This window comes from Notolepis coatsorum, assembly GCF_963971535.1.
Source record: "Notolepis coatsorum genome assembly, chromosome: 10".
Taxonomy (NCBI): Eukaryota; Metazoa; Chordata; class Actinopteri; order Aulopiformes; family Paralepididae; genus Notolepis; species Notolepis coatsorum.
Window position 1 is genome coordinate 70663997 of NC_140174.1, and position 25440 is coordinate 70689436.

At 47.5% G+C, this 25440-nt stretch overlaps 1 protein-coding gene across 1 annotated transcript in view; it reads right to left on the reverse strand.

Moving 5' to 3' along the window:
• Nucleotides 1-1552: 1552 nt before the first annotated feature.
• LOC311235940 (transcription factor COE3-like) overlaps nucleotides 1553-25440 on the reverse strand; it is a gene marked incomplete at both ends in the record, with an annotated part of 36427 nt that continues 12539 nt past the window's right edge. Inside the window, 3 exon segments of the mRNA XM_084323468.1 lie at nucleotides 1553-1618; nucleotides 1620-1626; nucleotides 7652-7725. Of these exon segments, the coding sequence (XP_084179594.1) occupies nucleotides 1553-1618; nucleotides 1620-1626; nucleotides 7652-7725 (147 nt within the window).

Consider the following 25440-nt stretch of genomic DNA (forward strand, 5'->3'; position numbering starts at 1 on the left):
ACATTCCCACACCGGGAGCTGACCAGTACAACCACAGCCCCGCCCTGTGGGGCAGAAACACTGGAACACTGGAAGTGCCTTGACTTCATCCGCCATGGATTTTTCTGTGGACATACCATGATTTTAACTGGTGACATGCCAGTCATAATTACGTGTCCCTAACCTATAGGTTACTGCCACCCAGACTCCTCTGTAGGATCTGATAGAATCACCCAATCTGGAATGTATCCTATTGCATCCTATTGGCTTCCCCACAAGTTCTAAAGGCATTTCGAGGGACGCATGATAGAAGTCGTGCTCTCAACACACACACATACACATACAAATATGTGTATACACGCAGACACACAAACACACATCAAACCAATCACACAGGCTCTCTTGGCAGCAGCCAGGCAATTAGCCAACCCCCTATGAGATGATCTGGTTTCTACGGCAACACACCAACCAGTACGCCAACGACAACGAGACAAATAAACACACCAAAACAACAATGCATAAACATACATACACACTCCAGAAACACGCAAACATACTCTCAGAAGACAGATTGTCACACATCCATTACCATCAACACACTCACTCCCTCACTCACCACTCACTCACTCACTCCTTCACTCACTCACTCACTCACTCACTCACTCACTCACTCACTCACTCACTCACTCACTCACTCACTCACTCACTCACTCACTCACTCACTCACTCACACACACAGACACACTCAAGATAATCATACACAGGGGAGGCTGGGTGGCGCAGCGGATATTGCGCTGGTCACCAACATAAGAGACACCGGTTTCCGAATCCGGCTGTCAGCGTTGCCTCCGGCTTGGGGCCGGCCGTCATACTGACTCAATTGGCAGAGTTAGCGGGAGGGAAGTCGAAGGGTGGTAATCTGGTCATTGTAAACAGCGACTCCTACAGGTCGGGTCAGGGCGCCTGGCCACAGCAAGACAGGAAAATGGCGGGGGCAGTGTGAGCCTCCCACACGTTACTCCTCGCCAATGAGAGTCCACGCTGGCAGGTGAAAAGATGTGACTGGCTGCCTCCACATGTATCGGAGGGGACATGTGATGCAAGGCTTCTATCCTCCCTACGACCGGCCAGTGGGGGGCACATGCGAGCAACGATCAGGACAGGACAGGGAGAATTGGCACGAGGGGAAATTGGGATGGGAGAAAAAATCACAGAAAAAGGGGGAGAAAAGTTTATCAAAAAATAAAAGATAATCATACACACACACACACACACACACACACTAGGGCTGGGCGATTAATCAAGTTTAAATTTCAATTACGATTTTGGCTTCCCACAATCAGGAAAACAAAGATAATCAAGATAAAACGATCATTGTGCCGCACCCCGTGTTGCTCTCATTCTGTCTTGTGTTGTAAATGCAGCGCACCTGTCCTTCACGCCGGTGCACCCCCCCCCCAAGCCCAAACAGTGGTTGATGTTGAGAGAGAGGAGGGAGCCACAGCTCCTCTTCTTCACCACATCTTTGGTCACTTGTAGAAGATGACAGAAAGGCAGCAAAACACTATTGTTCCTACCTGTCTATGATGACGGGGTCAGATGGCGTCTCGTTCCTGTTGCCACAGCTCTTCTTGTCACAAACAGCGACTGGTAGGGAGAGAGGTCAGTTAGCACATTCTGTGACCCACTATAGGCCAACATATCTCTAGTTAGTTGTACAGGCTCTTATCTAGAAAGAGAGGTTAGTTAGCACGTTCTGTGCACTATAGGCCAACATATCTCTAGTTAGTTGTACAGGCTCTTATCTAGAAAGAGAGGTTAGTTAGCACGTTCTGAGACTCACTTGGCCAACATATCTGTAGTTAGCTGTACAGGCTCTTATCTAGAAAGAGAGGTTAGTTAGCACGTTCTGTGACCCACTTGGCCAACATATCTGTAGTTAGCAGTGCAGCAGGGGCGTCAGTGGGTATTGCAAGGTGCCATTTTTTTTTTTATTGCCTAAATAATGAAATCAATAAAAAAATTTAAACAAATTAAAGCCAGCTCAATAGAGGAGAGTTGTGTTCCCTTTCCAGTGATCGTTTTAATTGATGAGCATTCAGTCCCCAAAATCTTCCCGCTAGCCTACTGCGTAGCCTATGAAGGATGAGAAAAGAAGCTCTCAATGTTGCCAAGTAAAAGGGGTTTAATAATATAATAATAATAATAATATATATCTAATGCTAAGTAAACACACTCACTGATGTCGATGCATCATTCAGCATCAACATCTGGGCTCAAGTATTGTGTTCCTCGGAAATGTAACGGTATCTTTCCCCTGTGTCGTATTGGTATTAAGCTTTCTATTGTTTCAATGTATTTGACTCTAAATATGGAGTAGCGGTAGGTGAGCTCTCAGGACACGCTGGGCCGCAGCGAGCAGCCGCTCCGTGGCGCCACGCTCCCAGCTCATTAATATGCGGCGGCTCTCCCATGCTCCTCCATCAGCTATTCTCTACATGATATGATAATGACACGGGACCGCTGCGACCTTAGCGCCGCGACCCGGATGTAAAAGGCCTGTCGGGGTCATCTGATCACAGCAGAGTCGTTATTCACACGGCAGCCGCTCTGTGATCAGCGACATACTGAGGGCGGGGAGAGGAGGGGAGAGAAGGAGAGGAGGGGAGAGGGGAGAAGAGGGGAGAGGAGGGGAGGGAAGGAGAGGAGGGGGAGAGCGGGAGAGGAGGGGAGAGAAGGAGAGGAGGGGAGGAGGGGAGAAAAGGAGAGGAGGGGAGAGGAGGAGAGGGGGAGAGGAGGATAGGAGGGGAGGGGAGAGGGGGCAGAGAAGGAGAGGAGGAGAGGAGGGGAGAGGAGGAGGGGAGGGGAGATGAGGGGAGAGAAGGAGAGGAGGGGAGAAAAGGAGAGGAGTGGAGAGGGAGAGAAGGAGAGGAGGGGAGGAGGGGAGAAAAGGAGAGGAGGGGAGAGGAGGAGAGGAGGGAGAGGAGAGGAGGGGATAGAAGGAGAGGAGGGGAGAGGGGGAGAGGAGGGGAGAGGGGGAGAGGGGGGAGAGGAGGAGGAGGAGGAGGAGGAGAGAGGAGGAGAGTGGAGGAGAGGAGGATAGGAGGGAGGGGAGAGGAGGGGAGAGAAGGAGAGGAGGAGAGGAGGGGAGAGGAGGAGAGGAGGAGAGGAGGGGAGAGAGAGGGGAGGGGAGAGGAGAGAAGAGAAGGAAAGGAGGGGAGAGAGGAGGGGAAGAGAAGGAGAGGAGGGGAGAGGAGGGGAGGAGGGGAGAGGGGAGAGGAGAGGAGGGGAGAGAAGGAGATGAGGGGAGAGAAGGAGAGGAGGGAAGAGGGGGAGAGGAGGGGAGAGAAGGAGAGGAGGGGAGAGGGGAGAGGAGGGGAGGAGGGGAGAGGAGAGGAGGGGAGAGAAGGAGAGGAGAGGAGGGAGAGAAGAAGAGGAGGGGAGAGGGGAGAGGAGGGGAGAGGAGGAGAGGAGGGAGAGGAGAGGAGGGGAGAGAAGGAGAGGAGGGGAGAGGAGGAGAGGGGGGAGATGAGGAGGAGAGAGGAGGAGAGTGGAGGAGAGGAGGATAGGAGGGGAGGGGAGAGGAGGGGAGAGAAGGAGAGGAGGGGAGAAGAGGAGAGGAGGGGAAAAGGGGAGAGGAGAGGAGGGGAGGGGAGAGAAGGAGAGGAGGGGAGAGGAGGAAAGGAGGGAGAGGAGGAGAGGAGGAGAGAGGAGGAGAGGAGGGGAAAGGAGGGAGAGGGGAGGAGGAGAGGAGGGGAGAGGAGGGGAGAGAAGGAGAGGAGGGGAGAGGAGGAGAAGAGGGAGAAGAGGAGAGGAGGGGAGAGGAGGGGAGAGGGGAGAGGAAGGGAGAGAAGGAGAGGAGGGGAGAGGAGAGAAGGAGAGGAGGGGAGAGAGGGGGAGAGAAGGAGAGGAGGGGAGAGGGAGGGAGAGAAAGAGAGGAGGGGAGAGGGGTGAGGAGGAGAGGAGGGGAGGATGTAAAAGGCCTGTCGGGGTCATCTGATCACAGCAGAGTCGTTATTCACACGGCAGCCGCTCTGTGATCAGCGACATACTGAAGGAGGGGAGAGAAGGAGAGGAGGGGAGAGGGGAGAGGATTGGAGGGAAGGAGAGGAGGGAGAGCGGGAGAGGAGGGGAGAGAAGGAGAGGAGGGGAGAAAAGGAGAGGAGGGGAGAGGAGGAGAGGAGGATAGGAGGATAGGAGGGGAGGGGAGAGGGGGGAGAGAAGGAGAGGAGGAGAGGAGGAGGGGAGAGGAGGGGAGAGAAGGAGAGGAGGGGAGAAAAGGAGAGGAGGGGGAGAGGGGAGAAGAGGGGAGAAGAGGGGAGGAGGGGAGAGGAGGGGAGGGAAGGAGAGGAGGGGAGAGGAGGGGAGAGGAGGAGAGGAGGGGAGAAAGGAGAGGAGGGGAGAGGAGGAGAGGAGGAGAGGAGATGAGGGGAGAGAAGGAGAGGGGGAGAGGAGGAGGAGAGAGGAGGAGGAGGAGGAGGAGGAGGAGGAGGAGGAAAGTGGAGGAGAGGAGGATAGGAGGGGATGGGAGAGAAGGAGAGGAGGAGAGGAGGGGAGAGGAGGAGAGGAGGGGAGGGGAGGGGAGAGGAGAGGAGGGGAGAGAAGGAGAGGAGGGGAGAGGGGAGAGAAAGAGAGGAGGGGAGAGGAGGAGAGGCGGGGAGGAGGGGGAGAGGGGAGAGGGGAGAGGAGAGGAGGGGAGAGGAGGGGAGAGGGGAGAGGAGGAGAGGAGGGGAGGAGGGGAGATGGGAGAGGAGGTTAGAGAAGGAGAGGAGGGGAGAGGGGAGAGAAGGACAGGGGGGAGAGAAGGAGAGGAGAGGAGGGGAGAGAAGGAGAGGAGGGGAGAGGGGAGAGGAGGAGAGGAGGGAGAAGAGAGGGGGAGAGAGGAGAGGGGGTGAAGGAGAGGAGGGGAGAAGAGGAGAGGGGGGAGAGGAGGAGAGGGGGGAGAGGAGGAGGAGAGTGAGGAGGAGAGTGGAGGAGAGGAGGATAGGAGGGGAAGGGAGAGGAGGGGAGAGAAGGTGAGGAAGGGGTGAGGGGAGGGGGAGGGAGAGAAGGAGGGGAGAAGAGGAGAGGAGGGGAGGAGGGGAGAGGAGAGGAGGGGAGAGAGGAGAGGAGGGGAGAGGAGGTGAGGAGGGAGAGGAGGGGAGGAGGGGAGAGGAGGAGAGGAGGGGAGAGGAGGGAGAGGGGAGAGGAGGAGAGGAGGGGAGAGGGGAGAGGAGGGGAGAGAAGGAGAGGTGGGGAGAGGTGGAGAAGAGGGAGAGGAGGAGAGGAGGGGAGAGGAGGAGAGGAGGGGAGAGGACGGGAGAGGGAGAGGAAGGGAGAGAAGGAGAGGAGGGGAGGGGAGAGGAGAGGAGAGAAGGAGGATGCACCTTTCATGAGACTACGGTCTCATTAACTTTGCTGTTCTCCTTTTGTTTGGTTCTAGTCCATTCTATTTTGTTCCGCTCTGTTCCGTTTTGATCCGTTCTCTTATCCGTCCTATATTCTGTTCCATTAAATTCTGTTTACTTCCAGTCTGTATTCTGTCCTGTTCTGACAGACATTAGTCCATGCCGCCACTCAAACCTCAGAGATTCACAGGGAAAGTCAGGATGGAAGAGAATCGAGGGACAGTTTCTTTTAAGGAGAGTGAGTACTTACAGTATATCTCTCATAAATATTTTATCATTTATAGAGAAAGGGTGCAGGCTGAGATACAGAATCTGTTCTATTCTGCTCTGCCCAGTTGTATTCTGTTCTGTTTTGTTTAATTATGCACTGTTCTGTTGTGTTGTTTTGTGTTTTGTTCTACTCTATTCTATTTTCTTATATTATATCATGCTGGAGTGGTGGAGGGCTACATTACTAACTGTTCTATTTTCAATTCTGTTCTGGCCTGAGGAGAGAAGAGAAGAGAAGAGAAGAGAAGAGAAGAGAAGAGAAGAGAAGAGAAGAGAAGAGAAGAGAAGAGAAGAGAAGAGAAGAGACGAGAAGAGAAGAGAAGAGAAGAGAAGAGAAGAGAAGAGAAGAGAAGAGAAGAGAAGAGAAGAGAAGAGAAGAGAAGAAAAGAAAAGAAAAGAAAAGAAAAGAAAAGAAAAGAAAAGAAAAGAAAAGAAAAGAAAAGAAAAGAAAAGAAAAGAAAAGAAAAGAAAAGAAGAGACGAGAAGAGAAGAGAAGAGAAGAGAGAGAAGAGAAGAGAAGAGAAGAGAAGAGAGGAGGACAGAACAGGACAGGAGAGGAGAGGAGAGGAGAGGAGAGGAGAGGAGAGGAGATGAGAGGAGAGGAGAGGAGAGGAGAGGAGAGGAGAGGAGAGGAGAGAGAGGAGAGGAGAGGAGAGGAGAGGAGAGGAGAGAGGAGAGGAGAGGAGAGGAGAGGAGAGGAGAGGAGAGGACAGGACAGGACAGGACAGGACAGATGGAGGCGTGGGGGGTAAGGGGTTTTTTCAGGAAGGATGTGGGTCTCTGGCAGGGGAAATCCTGAACACAAACGTTTGGAAAGTGTCTTCATTACGGTTATGACCTCAGCCTTGGCTCAGCTTGTATTGTATTTATAATTTAGGCTTTACGCTTCAGAGAAAGATCAGTGTCCTTGCTCAGCACCTTTGAAATTCCACATTTCAGAAATGAAGTCTCACTAAAGAGTAAACATATCCACTCTCTGCTGCTCTGGTCGTTGATATAGTCAGGTTAACTCGCCAAACGTTCGGCGCCAGACCCGAGTATAGTCGGGTTTTGGTCGTTATTTCTTTTATTCGCTATTTCAATTGATTATCCATCCAGGGAGCCTGATGTTATCATTGGGAATGGGTCTGAGATCGCAAATGTCCAATACCGCCGCCTGCCGCCTTGCGGCGGTATTGCACATCCTTTGGAAACTCTCTGGCTTGGGCTGTGCGTCGATCTAAAAAGTCCGGTCCAGGTTTTCCTTGTCGGGCAGGACAAGCGTTTATAACTCATGGAATGAGGAGAATCAAGCACTCCCGGTTCATGTTCTTTGGTGGATTATGTTGGCAAACACGATTGACATCAATACTTGGAATGGCGATCAGATAATTGGAATATTCTTTTTGGAGTACATCCTAGTCAAGGTAACCGTATGGTAAGGTAATGTGTGTGTGTAACGTATTCCGTTGGTGGCGATCAAAGCATGGAAAAACGTCAAATGGGCAATAGTATTATATCCATAGCTATGATATATAATATAGTTTGAGCCCTGCAAACACTGCCTTGTATTCCTATTCTTTAAAGCGGTGGCCTTCTTACCACACGGTACACAGCGACCTCTGGCGTTCAATGAGTTAACAGTCAGTTGGCTACAGTTTTATTTTATTTATTTATTTATTTATTTACTAACTGGGGGGGCTTGAAACGTCTAGCTAGTAGCTACCAGTATTTTAATAACTGGTGTAAGGTTAAACAGAGTTAGAGCTGACCCCGGTTTCCCCTATGAATGGACAGTCTACGGCCTGAGCTGCAGAGAATCAGCATCAATGGATCAGTGAATCTCACGTGACCTGGAAAATATCATGTCAATAATCGGACACCTTCTGACACAAAGCACCAACCAAATGAGGTTAATAAGGAAACAACTGATTCATAATTAACTAATAAGCTAGTTAAACGTAAACCATAAAGCAAATCATTTATAATAATGAATGAATGGTCAGAATACCAATCAGGCATTTTGTTTGTCTCACCTGCACATGATCTCGTGTGTGAGCAGCACTCGGCACATCTCTGGGTTTTTGTCCTGACCTTCATAAATGATCGCCTGCAGAAAACACAAGCATTAAGTCACTACAGTATCTATGATAACGCACTGTACATTCATAATGTGTACTTTTGGTATGTGAGTGACCAAAGGAAGATCATGCCAAACAGAGCATTAAGAGATGTAAATCACTGTACAATATATGTTTAGTACCCCTTGTATTATCCTGAAATAACGTAAATAGCTACAAAATAAACACAAGAAGACGTTATTAGCAGGGCTGATAAATCACTATAGACAATATCTGTAATAACACAATAATTTGATTTGATTTGATTTTTATTTGTCTCGAACATAGAAACATAAAACAAGTTTAAAAAACAAAAAGGTAAATAGTCAAAGACTATTTCCATACAATAAGTGTTCGAGAAGGAACAGGGGGAAGTAAAAAAAAAACGTATCAAGTTATAATCTGGAATAACACAACAGAGAAAAAAATACCTTTCCAAACGATGGTGTGCAAAGCAACACCGCGCACACAGTGTGTAACACATGTGACTATGCAATATCTATAACATACTGTAACACGCACACAATAACATGTCAGGAGAAGAATGAATAACATAACACCATGACTGCTTGCAATGCAGCAACGACCAGACAGCCTGTAAATCCGATGGAATACATTACTTCAAATTGCCCGTAATATGTCAAAAGAAAAGAATAGCCCTGTCCGACAGGCATTGCTGTGAACAGACGTCTTCATGTCCACAAATGCTAATATCTTAGATAAGGCAATACACAGTGACTGTATAGTTTGCATGTCTCTGTTCAGTTGCGCTGCTGCGATGCCGCGACAGACAGAGAGCAGCATATGAATGAACCGACAGCCATAGCCAATGCATTTGTCACAGCTTCGTCACTTGACTCTGAGCAGAAAACACACTTCTATTAAATCATACCATTTCAATTAAATTGCTTCTTCAATTGGTCCAATTAGCCTAATGGCAATTATGATGAGCAAACACGTTTATTGGATGAATTTATTATAGGCCTACGGCAGCCTATTGTAACTAAAGTCATCAATTGTATTTAAATATGTTTCTTCATTGTGTTTTAAAATGATAATAGCTAATGTCTTAAAGGCTATTTAGAATCAATATCACACTGGGAAAGACAAGCCTAATAGGCATGTTAATTAAACCTTAATTACACATTAAACAATTAATTTGATGTGCATGTTAAAATACAATCTCTGTGCAGTGTGTGTGTGTGTGTGTGTGTGTGTGTGTGTGTGTGTGTGTGTGTGTGTGTGTGTGTGTGTGTGTGTGTGTGTGTGTGTGTGTGTGTGTGTGTGTGTGTGTGTGTGTGTGTGTGTGTGTGTGTGTGTGTGTTAATAATCATACAGGCACATTAGGGGCTGTGTATAAATAAAGGGTTATATGTCATGAAAGAGATGTTGAGCTTCTTGGTGTCATGTTTCACATGGAGAATCAGATGTAAAGACATAGTCTGTGATTTATTTGCAACAGTGGTAACATCTTGGCATTGTTCCAACGTTTGTCCACAGAACATTTTGTCTACTGCAGGTTGTAAGACAAAAACTGTTCAGATTACAAATATCTAAAAAAGAAATTATTTAACCAAGTTGTTGTGTTCTTTTTGTATACTGGTGGAAATTGGGGAGTCAATTATAATGGAGTATTCATTGTGACATTTGAGGTGTTCCAGAATTAGTTACCTATTATTTACAAAAATGTTCCACCATTTTCTGACAGAATGACTATCAGATGACTATTTAAAGATTGAGTAATACCTATGAATAAACGTTTCATTGTACAATGTTTTGTCTTTTATCAGTGGTGGGTCATTCCTTGCTGTGGTGGCTGAATGGATGCAGACAGGGATGTCCACTCACCGTAACCACCTTCTAGTTTAACCACCTTCTAGAAAAGATGTACATTTTTGTAACATAGATTCAGGCTGTATGTATAGTGAATACCGGCAGTATCAGCATAAAACTAAATCGTTTGTTTGAAGAAACTCTTCCAATTTTTTCTGTATTTTTTGTTTCACTTAAAGGAACACTCCAACATTTTGGGAAATTAGCTTATTTGCCATCTACCCTGGAGTTAGACAAGAAGATACATACCTTTTTCTTCTCTGTGCATGCAGTAGGAGTAGGAAGACGTTGGGAACTAGGCTAATGGAGGAACCTACTTCCAGTGACTGACGCTAAGCTAGGCTAACGGTGCGTGTCTTCCTACTCCTACTGCATGCACAGAGAAGAAAAAAGGTATGTATCTTCTTGTCTAACTCCAATAAATAAATAAAATAAGCTAATTTCCCAAAATGTTGGAGTTTTCCTTTAATTGTATTTTTTGTCATTTTTAGGCATTCTTGACATTGTCATTTTCTACACTGCTGTGTGGTGTTATTAGTCGTACTGGCGAATCGCGTCCTGCTCTTCGCAATCGAGATATACCTCATCTCCAGTACCTAGTGTACTACATCAACGCATAAAAACAATACACCCAGCACATGCCAGGCCCCGCCCCAGTACTACGTACTATATAGCACTAGGCGTGGTCACCACTCGCTCTTCCTCTATTTTCGTTTCCATCATAGCGGATGCGTGCACCCTATGCAACTAGTTGTCATGAAAAGTTTAGAGAAATTGCGTAATATTGAGTGCTTACCGGAGATTTGCTTACCCCTGGAATCTTCGCGGCATGTTCCAACGACACGTCGGGTCTATCCTGATGTTTCCTCGTCTTGTGGCAGCAGATCGAGGGACAGCGTGCGAGGTTTGGCTATCGAGCCGGCTCGTACACAGGTAGGCCCTGTGTCATCAGGCATTAATGCTAGTGTTAGTAATGCTGGTTGTTTTGTTACACAACCGAGTTGTGTGTCTGCGCCAGGGGCGGGATGTTTTGGTGAACGTTCCTCTGAAGTGGACGGTTTCCAAGCGATCCTGGAGCGCGCTGCTAACACTAATGCTATAATGCTGGGTCACTGTTCTAATGTTCCCCGCCGTGGGATGTTGCCGCTTTTCCCTCCTCTTAACCGGTTCATTGATGAAGGTCAGTCGGTAGCTAATGTGGGGGGTTTTGCTGAGTCCTATTTACCCTTTTTACGGGTGAATGGGTTGACAACAGGGTGCAGGGCGGGTGTGCCGTGGCTAGGTAGCCAGGTAGCATCGATCCTGTGCCCCGGCGAGGTTGAACGGTGTCCCACCCGGAAGCCAACGCTTGAGAGCGAGTCGGCCCGGCGGGTGGCAGTATGGACTGATGAGAGTTATACTGCTGCAGGATGGAATTTAGCGGCGGCCAGTGTTGTGGCTCAGCTGAGCTCAGTTTTTCTGTCCAGATTAGCGTCGGGTAGTGGGGCTACAGGACCAGCCGACGCTGAAAACATTTTGCATGTTTTTGGTGTTATAGAGATCTTGAATCAGTCGCAAGCTATAACTGCGGGGAGGATTAGGATGCTATCAACGTTTGTTAATAGGCATTTCTGGTTGGAGCAATCTCCTCTTGGGGAAGAAGAAAGGTTTTCTCTCCTCACAGCTCCTTTTTCCACAGAAGGGCTATTTGGTCGTTTTGCGGAGACACAGGCGGTTGTTGACCTAGGTCCCACACCGCCTCACGCTATGCAGCCAGAGGTTGGAGCACAGCCTCGTCAGCGACTGTGGCGAGGCCCTCGACAGGCGGCCATGTTTCCCCCGCCAGTGGTACCCTGGGCGGAGAGTCAACAGGGGTCTACAAAGCCGACAGCCTTGGTGGCCGAGGGATCGGCCATGTTGGATGTACTCGGCTTGGAATATACAAGCCGTCGCCATTCTGGCGCAAACAGCCCGCTCCCCGATCACTTTTTTCCCTGTCACCAGCGGAAGAGGGGCTCTGATCGTTTTTCCTTTGGCTGCGGGCCGCGAACCTTCTTTGAAGCGTATGCGGCCCCACGTTTTGCTTCTCATGGGGACAGGGGCTGACACCCAGTTGATGGCTGAGCCTGGGTCTGTCCGTGAGAATGTTGTGCTGTCACGTGGCTCCCGCGCCGCACGTTGTGTGATTGGTGAGCCTGGTGTTACGGCTGCCACTATTTACAGTGGTCAGCAGGGGGACTCGAGGCCTCTTCGCCAGGCGGGGTATCACGTTGACGCCTCCCACTCCCGCGAGATCGGCAGTGGTCTGCAAAGAAGAGGCACGCGTGATTTGGGTGGTAGCAATATCACTGCAGGGCTACGGTGTGTAGGAACCCATGGGGTCCTCACGCCTTGCATGTCTAGCTGCGGAACAACTCCTCAGCATGCTCTAGAGGGGTGTTCAGTGGGGGAGCGTGTGTCAACTAGTTTGATGGCAGCTTCTCCCGTATCAAAGCGGCCCTTTCTGTCGGGGTCCCCCCTTGGGTGCGACCGCCCTGTCCGCTTTGGCGGGTTCAGAGGCTACGCACAGCGGGAGGGACCGGGCCACCTATCTGCTGTTCCTTGCGGCCCAGCGTCAGTTGACGGCGGGTGCGCTCTGGGATTATTATCAATTATTAATTGGCGACAAGAATGCCGTTTGGTGGAATGGATGGAGAGAATGTTGAGGCTGGGGCTTGTTTTGCAGTTCGCACGACCCCACCCTCCGTTCTCAGGTTTGGTGCAGACCCTATTGTCAGGGTCAGCAGCAGTGACAGCTCTGGCCGACGAGATCCAATCTCTGTTGGCGAAGCAGGCCGTAGTCGTGGTCCCGAGAGAGGACGCGATGTCAGGCATCTACTCCCGTTATTTTCTGGTGCCCAAAAAAACGGGAGGGGTCAGACCTATACTGGATCTGTCCGCGTTCAATCGTCTGATTGTGGCGAGACCATTCAGAATGTTGACCGTCAAACACCTGCTACTTGCTGTCAGGGTGGGAGACTGGTTCACCTCCATAGACCTGAAGGATGCGTATTTTCACATCCCGATCTTCCCTCTTCACAGGAAGTTCCTACGGTTCCTATTTCAGGGCGTAGCATACGAATACCAGAGGTTGCCGTTCGGCTATTCTCTGGCTCCCCGCACATTCACCAAGTGCGTAGAGACTGGGCTGGAGCCTCTACATCATCAGGGGATACGAATTCTATTCTATCTCGACGACATTCTGCTCCCACCTCTTCCCAGTCAACAGGTGGAGTACTTGGGCTTGACACTGAGATCAAGACCCATGATTGTAACCCTCTCGGAGCAACGGAGGGTGTCTATCCTCCACGCGCTCGGGGGTTTCCGTCCTGGGAAGACGGTCACGGCGCTGCAAGTGATGCGCCTGCTTGGTATGATGGCATCTGCTCACACGGTGGTCCCTCTTGGCCTCCTCTTCATGAGGAGGATACAGAGGTGGTTCTCCAGTATGAGAATAGACTCGGTGAGAGACAAATGGAAGCGGTTGACCGTTCCTTTGTCAATATGGGGGGATCTCGCCCATTGGAGGAGGCCTGGTATCCTCACCAATGGGGTCCCCATGGGCAGCAGGTGCTCACACGTCACGGTCTTCACCGACGCTTCCCTCACGGGTTGGGGAGGGACGTGTCGGACCAACGCAGTGGGGGGCAGCTGGACGATCCATGCTGCCCGGTCTACCCTGCACATCAATGTGTTGGAATTGAGGGCGGTCCTCCTGGTCCTCAGACGGTTCGCCCACCTGGTGGTAGGCGAGCACGTTCTGGTCAGAACGGACAGTATGACGGCAGCGGCGTATATCAACAGGCAGGGTGGAACACGTTCCACCCGTCTGCACCGGGCGGCGGTCGAACTCTGGCTATGGGCAGCTCGCAGTCTGCGCAGTCTGACGGCGCTCCACATCCCTGGCAAGGACAATGTGGGCGCGGATGTGATGTCTCGGGCGGTCCTCGTCCCGGCGAGTGGGAACTGAGCCCAGACATAGTCAGGCAGATCTGGGATCGCTTCGGGGAAGCGTCAGTGGATCTGTTTGCGAGCAGACAAGCTCACAAGTGCCCCTTGTGGTTCTCGGTCAGTCGGGAAGACAATCCTCCCTTGGGGGTGGATGCCTTCTCGATGTATCCATGGCCACCCGGGCTTCTTTTTTTATTTTATTTTTATTATTGATCTTTTTCCCCCTCCATTTTCCTCCGATTTTCTCCCATCCCAATGTTAGTCGTATGCCAATTCCCAGTCCCTTCCTGGTCGCTGCGCACTTACCCCCCACAGTCAGATCATCTGGGAGAGTGGAGGCTACCACGTGCTTCCTCCGACACACGTCCAGCCAATCACCGCTTCTTTTCACCTGGCAGCGCGGATTCTCATTGAGAGGGCGTAGCGTGTGGGAGGATCACACTATCCCCCTCAGGTCCTATCCGCGCTTAGCAGGCGCCCCGACCGAACTGTAGGAGTCGCTGTTTACAACGACCCGGACCCACCCCGCCAGCTTCTCCCACCCTCTAATACAGCCAATTGTATTAGTGTGAACGGCCAGCCAAGCTGGTGACAACCCCGGAGCTGTGAGCTGGATTCGAACAGGCGAATCCAGCTCACAGCTCCGGGGTTGGTGACGAACGCAATCTCCGCTCGGCCACCTAACCGCTCTAGCCGCCCGGGCTTCTGTGCGCCTTTCCCCCCATACATCTGTTGAGTCACTTGTTGGAGAGGATACGGAGGGAGCGCAGGACCGTGATCCTGGTTGCGCCGGACTGGGGCACAGCTGTGTGGTTCCCGGTCCTGATCCAGCTACTGGTAGCCCCGCCCTGGCCTGTTCCTTGGTTGGCGAGGGCCCTCTCTCAAGCGCACAGGTCGCTGTTTCGGCTCCCGGTGATACGCCAACCTCTGATGGTTTGGCTGGTGAGAGGGTAAGTCTGGAGAGGATGGACCCTTCTGTGGTCGACACCATCCGGAATGCGCGTGCTCCCTCCACTATCGCGCTTTATGTATGTTCCAAGAGTGGTGTAAGGCGGGGGGCAGGGACCCGGTGTCCTGCCCCCTGGATGCTGTCCTTATTTTCCTTCAGTCTCTCCTTGATAGACTGTTGGCTTCGACGGTGAAGGTATATGCGGCGGCTATATCCTCTTATCATGAGGGGTTTGAGGGTGTTGTATTGTTCAGCCACCCTCTTGTGAAGCGTTTCTTGCTTGGCGTTCGATGCCTTAAGCCGGTGAAACGCTCTTTGGCTCCGAGCTGGGATCTTCAATTGGTCCTCGTCGGTTGTCCTTGGCCCCGTTTGAGCCTCTTGAGCAAGCGCCGTTGGAACAGCTGTCGTTCAAGACTGCGTTCTTGCTGGCCATCACCTTCGCTAAACGCGTGGGTGAGCTTTGTGCTCTCTCGGTACGGCCCGAGTGTCTGTCTATTCGTTCCGATAGCGGTGCCACTCTGCGGCCTAATCCAGCCTTTGTGCCGAAAAATATCCGGAGTTCTTTCCGCTCCAGGGATATTATGGTTCAGGCGTTTCATCCGCCTCCTCACGCTAGTGAGTTGGAGGCGGGCCTTCACCTGTCATGTCCGGTCCGGGCTTTGGGGATTTACCTTAGCCGTACTCAGGGCCTCAGGGCTACCGATCAGCTTTTTGTCTGTTATGGTGGCTCTCGTGCTAGTAAGGCACTGTCGAAACAGCGCCTGTCCGATTGGTTTTGCTACACGTTGGCCGAGCTGGCTCCCCCTGGGGGCATCAGGGCGCACTCCACTCGTGGGGTGGCGGCCTCTGCCGCCCTACTGGGTGGGGCCTCGGTGGAGGACATCTGTGCTGCGGCTTCATGGTCCTCACCGGGTCCCTTCGTAAGGTTTTACCTCATGGACATGACCGGGGGTTCTGTCTCCCAGGCAGTTCTGAGGTCTGGGACCTCTCCTGCTTCCCGTCCTTTGGTGGGGTAGCAGGGGTGTGTGGGTGTGGGCCACAATGTGTTGTGACACATGTGGTTCCGCCTGTGCTGTGCGTTCAAGAGGTTCTAGTTCCCTCTTGTTTGCACTCGGTGGAGTTGACTGCCGCACCCTCTTCATTAGGAAGGATGGGGTGACGGGACTCCCCTCCGCCCTGATGTGGGCTTTAGGGTCCTCAGGGGGTGCATTTGTCGGTCCTCTCATCTGCTCTGTCCCCATATCTCGATGGCGAAGAGCAGGACGCGATTCGCCAGTACGACTAATATAACGATAGGTTATGTATATAACCTAGTTATATGAGGACTGGCTGAGCGTCCTGCTCTTAGCTTGCCCTGAGGTCCCTTGGGGTAACTTTTCTTGGGAAACGTTTTTTTCCAAGGAAGAGCGAGTGGTGACCACGCCTAGTGCTATATAGTACGTAGCACTGGGGCGGGGCCTGGCAGGTGCTGGGTGTATTGTTTTTATTCGTTGATGGAGTACACTAGGTACTGGAGATGAGGTATATCTCGATGGCGAAGAGCAGGACGCTCAGCCAGTACTCATATAACTAGGTTATATACATAACCTATCGTTTATGTTACTGTCAGTCACCCAATATCTTCCTTTGGGATTAATAAAGTGTAATATATAATAATAATAATAATAATAATAATAATAATAATAATAATAATAATAATAATAATAATAATAATAATAATAATAATAATAATAATAATAATAATAATAATAATAATAATAATAATAATAATAATAATAATAATAATAATAATAATAATAATAATAATAATAATAATAATAATAATAATAATAATAATAATAATAATAATAATAATAATAATAATAATAATAATAATAATAATAATAATAATAATAATAATAATAATAATAATAATAATAATAATAATAATAATAATAATAATAATAATAATAATAATAATAATAATAATAATAATAATAATAATAATAATAATAATAATAATAATAATAAAAATAATAATAATAATATAATAATAATAATAATAATAATAATAATAATAATAATAATAATAATAATAATAATAATAATAATAATAATAATAATAATAATAATAATAATAATAATAATAATAATAATAATAATAATAATAATAATAATAATACTAATAATAATAATAATAATAATAATAATAATAATAATAATAATAATAACAATAATAACAATAATAACAATAAATTACCATAACAATTACTGCTGATACTACTACTACTATTAGATAGATAGATAGATAGATAGATAGATAGATAGATAGATAGATAGATAGATAGATAGATAGATAGATAGATAGATAGATAGATAGATAGATAGATAGATAGATAGATAGATAGATAGATAGATAGATAGATAGATAGATAGATAGATAGATAGATAGATAGATAGATAGATAGATAGATAGATAGATAGATAGATAGATAGATAGATAGATAGATAGATAGATAGATAGATAGATAGATAGATAGATAGATAGATAGATAGATAGATAGATAGATAGATAGATAGATAGATAGATAGATAGATAGATAGATAGATAGATAGATAGATAGATAGATAGATAGATAGATAGATAGATAGATAGATAGATAGATAGATAGATAGATAGATAGATAGATAGATAGATAGATAGATAGATAGATAGATAGATAGATAGATAGATAGATAGATAGATAGATAGATAGATAGATAGATAGATAGATAGATAGATAGATAGATAGATAGATAGATAGATAGATAGATAGATAGATAGATAGATAGATAGATAGATAGATAGATAGATAGATAGATAGATAGATAGATAGATAGATAGATAGATAGATAGATAGATAGATAGATAGATAGATAGATAGATAGATAGATAGATAGATAGATAGATAGATAGATAGATAGATAGATAGATAGATAGATAGATAGATAGATAGATAGATAGATAGATAGATAGATAGATAGATAGATAGATAGATAGATAGATAGATAGATAGATAGGGGTTTTGTGGGGCTGGGGCTGGCTGCTGGCTGTTCGGGGGTGAGGGACTAATGGCCAATCTGTTGTTTATCTGCGTGGCGAGGCACAGGGTTTCTACCAGGGATGAAAGCTACGCTGTCTCCATCGCGCGCCTCCATAGTTCTTGAGCACAGGCTTTAACAGATGGTACCAGCACCCCTTTAGTTCCCTCTCTCTTTTCTGTCTGCTCTCTCTCTTTTATTTATCTCTCTTTTCATTCTCGTTCTCTCTCTTGTCTGTATCCCCCTCCTCTCTCTCTCTCTTTCGGCATCTCCTTCCCTCCTTTGACCCCCCTCCCCCGTCTCATTCTCAACTTCTATGTCTCTGTGTACCTTCCTCCCTCTCCTCCTCTTTTTCTCAATCACTCAATCTCTCCCTTTCCCTGTCCTTTCTTCATTCTTTCTTGACTTCGTACTATAACCCTGTCTCTCCCTTTCCAACCCCCCCCCCCACACCCTCTCCACCACCTTTCTCTCTCTCTCTTTCTCTCTCTCTCTCTCTCTGTCTCTCTCAGTCATGGAACAGTTAACTCTGTGTCTCTTTCTCTCTCTCTCTCTCTCTCTCTCTCTCTCTCTCTCTCTCTCTCTCTCTCTCTCTCTCTCTCTCTCTCTCTCTCTCTCTCTCTCTCTCTCTCTCTCTCTCTCTCTCTCTCTGTCTCTCTCTGACTCTCTCTATGTCTCTCTCAGTCATGGAACAGTTAACTCTCTCTCTCTTTACTCTCTCTTATCTCTCCTCCTCGTCCACTCATCTCTCCTTTGTCTCCTCCTCTCTGTAGTTTGCCTATCTGATGTGAGCTATAGGGAGGGAGCAGCAGTAGTGTGTGGAGCTTGAAGAGAGGAAACAAGCTTACAGACTAATTAGAACTGCTGGTAAAATACAATCCTGCAGCCTGGAACACAAACAGCAGAGACCCACTGTAGCATGAAGACTGATTGATTGATTGATTGATAATTGTATTAACAGATTGCAGAATTGGTACAGTACAGTACAGCTCAATACATACAATTGTTAAGGGGATGCAGACCAGAGAAAGACTTTCGTCTTGTTTACATCAGGGTCCCCCATTTTCAATTCATCGTAACATATATGACATACATGACATACAGATAGACAGTACTGCTACATCTATATATTTATGACATACCAGATTTGTAAATACAGTACTGTTTGTGATACAAAGAGAGTCCAGAAAAAAAAAGTATATACATTTGACGTAGAAACTGTACATTGGATTGGGTAGGTGGAGGGGGGGGGACTGTACATTGGAGGTGGTTGGGTGGGTGGGGGGGGGGGGGGGGGTTGGGTAGGAGGGGTGGGTGGGGGACACTGTACACTGTACAACTGTACAAACAAAACTGTACATTGGAATATTGACAAGACCATACTTGGTAATTTACTGTACATTGGAGGGGGTTGTGTTAGGACATTTACAGGGGCCAGTTTTGAATTGCAGTCTCCCGTAGGTGTTTTTTGAGAGTGTTTTTGAAAGTGGGTAGTGATTCACATTCCTTTACAGCTTTGGGTAGGGCGTTCCACATTGATGTGGCATTATTTGCGAAAGGTGTTTAGTCCCTTGTTTGAGCCGAATCTGGGTTTAACATGATTTGTGGAGCTCCCTCTGGTGTTGTGATCGTGGTATTCACTGACCTTTGGGAAGTATTTTGACATGTACATGGGTACCTTGGTCGTGTAGTGTATCTTGTAGACCAGGCCCATTGCAAGTTGCTGTACTCTGTCGTCTACTCTAAGCCATCGTAAGTTGTCAAAGTGGGCAGGGGTGAGGTGGGTTCTAGGAGTAAGGTCAAGCAGTAGTCTGACCAGTTTGTTTTGAGATGTTTGTAATTTTGTTTTTAGCGCCTTTGAGGTGCTTTGGTACCATGAGGTGCAAGCATAGTCGTAGTACCCTTGAATGAGTGCTCCTGCCAGAGTCTTCAGGGTATTCTTGTTTACCAGTGAGGAGATCCGGTACAAGAATCGAGTTCGTTGGTTGACTTTTTTTATTACATTGGATGCCATTTTGTTGCAGGAAAGATTTGCCTCTAGGATGGAACCCAGGTAGGTAATATCTTCTTTCCTCGTGACAATATTGTCACCCACTGTAACTAAGAAGCCGTCGGTCTTGCTGAGTTTGTTACAGGGACCGAAACTAGAGAGCGCCACCCGCCATTTGCGCTCAGTTTTTACCTTTGGCGCCTCCCACTGAGACGTCTGAGCGCCGTGTGGCGGGCAATCAAATAGTCATGTGAAACCCGAAAATCATGATCCAATTCTTTAGCGGAGTTCTCACTCGCTGTCTCAGCACAGACATGAAGCGCGCACCGCGCGCTGCTGCTTCTGCTGCGACCCCCTCCCCACCTGTTTCTGTATGCCTGCATGTAAACAGAGGCTATTGCCTCCGAGTCACCGTGACGTTAGTTAGCACTGCTGCTGCTGCTCCTACCCCTGTATGCCTGCATGTAAACAGAGGCTATTGCCTCCGAGTCACCGTGACGTTAGTTAGCACTGCTGCTGCTGCTCCTACCCCTGTATGCCTGCATGTAAACAGAGGCTATTGCCTCCGAGTCACCGTGACGTTAGTTAGCACTGCTGCTGCTGCTCCTACCCCTGTATGCCTGCATGTAAACAGAGGATATTGCCTCAGAGTCACCGTGACGTTAGTCTAGTCAGTGTGGGACCTTCGTGAGATAACGTTAGCTACCGTTACAAAATGACCCAGTCAACTATTCACTTTAAGTTTAATACATGAGGCATTGTGTAACGTTATCCAGCCGGCTAGCTACTGATAGCTCCAGACATCAACAAATCCTCCAGCAATAGTCCAGTGCATAATACCTCCGTTGGCTAGGTAACTAGTCACTACGAAATGTCGCAGTAAACTAAATAGTTCACTGAGGCGTTGTCCCAACGCCATCCAGCAGTAGCTACAGATAGCTCCTGGCATCAATGTCCTACAACAACAACATGCGTATTCGAGTCCCTGGTTTACATCGCATGAGTGAGGGCTGCTGAATAGGTCCAGCTGTAGCTCAGGAGAATCCTTTTGCATGCTGAATGTAGCGTTTAGGGTCCAGCTGCACCCCCGGAGAATCCTTGCTGGAGCTGGAGGCCACTTGAGTATACACACAGACAGTGGAGCTGTTTGCAGACAGCGAGGTGGCGATGTCTCGCAGATAACACAATCACAAGTATGATTATATAATATATATTTTATTAAAAAAAAGATTTATATAAAATAATAATAAAAAAATATTTTATCAAAAAAAAGTTGGCAGGTAAGAAATATGCTTGGCGGGTAGATTCTTCCCATCTACCCACCACTGGCCGGTGAGTCAAAAAGTTAATTTCGCTCCCTGGTTTGTTATTTGAACTGAAGAGAATGGACTCTGTTTTGCCCATGTGTAATGATAGTTTGTTATCAGCGAGCCATATGCAGATTTTGCCTAGTTCTGAGGGTTTTTTCAACCTGTAACTTGTTCTTGTCAGAGACCAGCAGGGCTGAGTCGTCCGCAAACAGGAACAAGTTGCAGTCACAAGCTGACGACATGTCATTTGCATAAATTAGGAACAGTAGCGGACCTAGTATGCTTCCTTGTGGAACACCACAGCTTACTGTGAGGGGGGGGGGATAGGGTACCGTTTACCTCCACCATCTGCTCTCTCCCTTCCAGGTAGGATTGCATCCAGCTCACTGATAGACTATCAAAACCAATTGCTTTTAGCTTGTCAATCAGAATGGTGTGATTGACAGTGTCGAAGGCCTTTTGTAGGTCCAGCATGACCATGCCGCAGTATTTGCCCGCGTCCACCTCTTGTTTGATGTGGTCGTTTAAATAGAGAAGGCATGTGTCAGTGGAGTGGGATGTTCTGAAGCCAGATTGGAATTCGTAGACAACAACGTATATGGAATTAAACATGTGTTAAAGAGATATGTATGTTGTTGGATAAATACATTCAGCTAATAGGGGATTTAACATGGGGGGAAAGAGATACATACACATTGTTGGGTAAAAACATTACATTCTGTTAATATGGAATTTAGATACGCAATTATGGTGTTTGACACACAGTGTCATAAATGTGAAGCATTCTCTATATATTGACCTGGTCTCTTCCACAAGTGCCATGCCCGTCTCTCTGTGCCATGCCTGTCTCTCTGTCCGGCAGCATGGCTACATGAGTAGAGCTCCGGACTCATGATCGGAAGATCACCGGTTCGAGCCCCGGTCAAGGCTTCTGCTGAAAGTGGTGTTGTTGTCCAGCAGGGGGCACTCTGTCCTCTGGACTTGTCAGTAACAATGCCCCTGTTACGGTGATGGGGACGCCTATTCTTTATTCCCAGCGGAAGAGTGCTGCCGAGTGCTTCCGCGTTTTCCCTGATTGGCTGCTACACGCCCCGCGGCAGCGCGGCAGCCGCAGAGCGGAGCGGCAGAGCTTGCGGCATTATGTAGCCGTAATCCCTGATGTTTTTCATTTGACGCTTATCTCAACTGGTATGCCGCCGTGCTGTGGATCCTGCGGTCCGTTGGTGACAAGTTCGATCCCCTTTCCATTTTTTTTTTTTTAACGTGCATTCTTTCGCCGGTTAAGTTTAGGCATGTTAACTTTAAGCATTGTTTCGGAGTTGGTTATGGTTAAGGTTAGGCATTGTTTCGGAGTTGGTTAAGGTTAGAAGGGTTAAGTTTAGGCGCTGTTAAGGAGCTGGTTAAGGTTAGAGTTTGTCTTAGAGAATGGCAATATTCTTTCGGAGTTGGTTATGGTTAAGGTTAAGGTTAGGCATTGTTTCGGAGTTGGTTAAGGTTAGAAGGGTTAAAGGATAACTCCACTATTTTGGGAAATTAGCTTATTTAACATCTTCCCTGGAGTTAGACAAGAAGATACATACCTTTTTTGTCTCTGTGCGTGCATTTTAGCTTTGGGAATAGACACTCCGTTAGCATAGCTTAGCTTCATCACTGGAAGTGAGGCAGGACAGTAGCCTTACAGTGCCTTACAGTGTATTGCAAGGTCTGACATTGACCAAACTTGATATGCATGACCTTGGTGGGCTCTAGGTCAACTCCTGCAAAGGGGGTCAATGTCAGACTTTGCAATCAAAAGTTAGGGGGCTAATAACCCTTGCCATAATTTCAGTGCGCCCCCTAACTTTTGATTGCAAGGTCTGACATTGACCCCCTTTTCAGGAGTTGACCTAGAGCCCACCAAGGTCATGCATATCAAATTTGGTCAATGTCAGACCTTGCAATACACTGTAAGGCACTGTAAGGCTACTGTCCTGCCTCACTTCCAGTGATGAAGCTAAGCTATGCTAACGGAGCGTCTATTCCCAAAGCTAAAATGCACGCACAGAGACAAAAAAGGTATGTATCTTCTTGTCTAACTCCAGGGAAGATGTTAAATAAGCTAATTTCCCAAAATAGTGGAGTTCCCCTTTAAGTTTAGGCGCTGTTAAGGAGCTGGTTAAGGTTAGAGTTTGTCTTAGAGAATGGCAATAGACAGCCTATTTCCGCACTGCCGCTCTCTCGCGCTGCCGCGGTCACATGGGCGTCGCAGCCAATCAGGGAAAACGCGGAAGCACGCAACGCACTCTTCCGCTGGGAATAAGCTACACGCGATGGGGACACCGTACAGCTGCGGGTGCCGTCATTCGGATGGTAAACCGAGGTCCTGACTGAATTTGGTCGTTAAAGAACCGAGGACGCCTATCGTAATGAGTATGGGGGTTCCCCGACGTTCCTGGCCAAATTCCCAATCAGGTCTCTGATATCAAGGCCACCTAATCATCCCTTCCCCTTAATTGACTGGTATCAATCCCTGTCTCCTGAGCCGTTCAGCCATTGTGTAGTGTGATGTGTGCTGGGTGCCATTGTATGGTAGCCATTGAGCCTGCGTAGCCCAAGGTTGGGTGCTACCAGTGGTGGTGAAGGAGGCAATTCCCACCCTACATTGTAAAAAGCACTTTGAGTGTCTAGAAAAACAGAAAAGCGCTATATAAATGCAATTAATTATTATAATTATTATTCTGTGCCATGCCTGTCTCTCTCCTCTCAATCACCAAAGCCAATAGCAAAACATGACTCATGTCAGTAATGTAAATACTTAGCTAATGTAGCTACAATATAAACACGGATCAGAATGTCAGTAACTTAAATACTTAGAGCGCAATCGATGCAGTTGGACCACAATGATAAGTTACAACATAACTCTAACAACTAGACTCTAAGTAACAACTCAATATGCAGTACAAGCTCTTGGATAAACATAAGTCATTGAAAACCATCAGTAAATATGGAATTAAAAAGATATAGGTTACTGTATGTCATTGCATAAAACCTTCAGCTAATATGGAATCACTGACTACCTCGCCAACAGACCACAGTACGTCCAACTGCAGGGCGGCCAGTCAGATGTGCTGGTGTGCAGCACCAAGGAACCGTGCTGTCACCCTTCCTGTTTACCCTCTACACCTCTGATTCAGCCACAACTCAAACACGTGCCACCAACAGAAGTTCTCTAATGACTCCTCCATTGTCAGTTACATCGTAGACGACAACGTGAATAAGTATACAGAGCCCTGGTGGAGTGCTTTGTTGGGTGGTGCTAACTCAACACCAGCAAGACCAAGGAGCCGGTGGTGGACTTTAGGCGAGGCAAGCGGAGGCCCCCCACTCCCATCATCATACGAGGGGAGGAAGTGGAGATGGTGGAGACCTACAAGTTCCTGGGAGTACACTTGAACAGTAGACTTCTCAGACAACACAAGGCCCTGCAGGAAGGGACAGAGCTGTTCTTCCTGAGGAGACTCCAGTCTTTCAATGTGTGCAGCCGGGTACTGCAGACATTTTACCAGTCTGGCAACGAGTGTTCTCTTTTTTACTGGGGGGGTAACATCACCTCAAGCGACACTAACAAACTGAACAAGCTGGTGAGGAAGGCTAGCTCCCTAGTGGGAGTCAAACTGGTCAAACTAGAGTTGTTGGCTGAGAGGAGGACGAGGAAAAGGTTGGATGCCATACTGGAAAACCCCTCCCAACCCCTCCACGAGGAGCTAGCCAGGATGAGGGGCACGTTCAGCCGTAGACTTATCCCCCTCTATGAGGAGCTAGCAGGATGAGGGGCACGTTCAGCCGTAGTAGACTTATCCCCCTCTATGAGGAGCTAGCCAGGATGAGGGGCACGTTCAGCCGTAGACTTATCCCCCTCTATGAGGAGCTAGCAGGATGAGGGGCACGTTCAGCCGTAGACTTATCCCCCTCCAAGAGGAGCTAGCCAGGATGAGGAGCACGTTCAGCCGTAGACGTATCGCCCTCTATGAGGAGCTAGCAGGATGAGGAGCGACACACAGCAAACCACCTCGGCCAGTCTTTCCTGCCAGTAGCGATCAGGCTCTGTATACCTGGCAGGTCTAACAGCATAATATATGTGTAGCATAGTCTGTATATTTGGCAGGTCTATATATTTAATATATGTATTTGTTATTTCACAGGGTGGGAGGGAGGCCGGTGGGTTAAGGGTTCTAATCTTTTTTACATGGTGTTTCATATATTTGTTTGTATTTAGGAATATAAGGAAAAAACACTAGACATCTAACTGTAGCATACAGACTCCTACAATTGAAGTGTTTCTTTCCTAAATTAGATCATCTTTGAAAGAATGTCACACCTGATCTGACAAAACAATATAATGTCTTGATTTCCTTCATCTTATTTTTCATACCAGCGCTTGTATTCCTAATGCTTTTTTGTTCTTAGCTCTATTTTATATTTTAATGTTCTTATGTACATTAGATACTATTGCTACCATGTATGTGTATATGTGTTTTATTACATGCATATTATACATACATACCAATTATTCGCTTGTTCTATTCTCCATCCATCTAGCATCCATAGCAACACT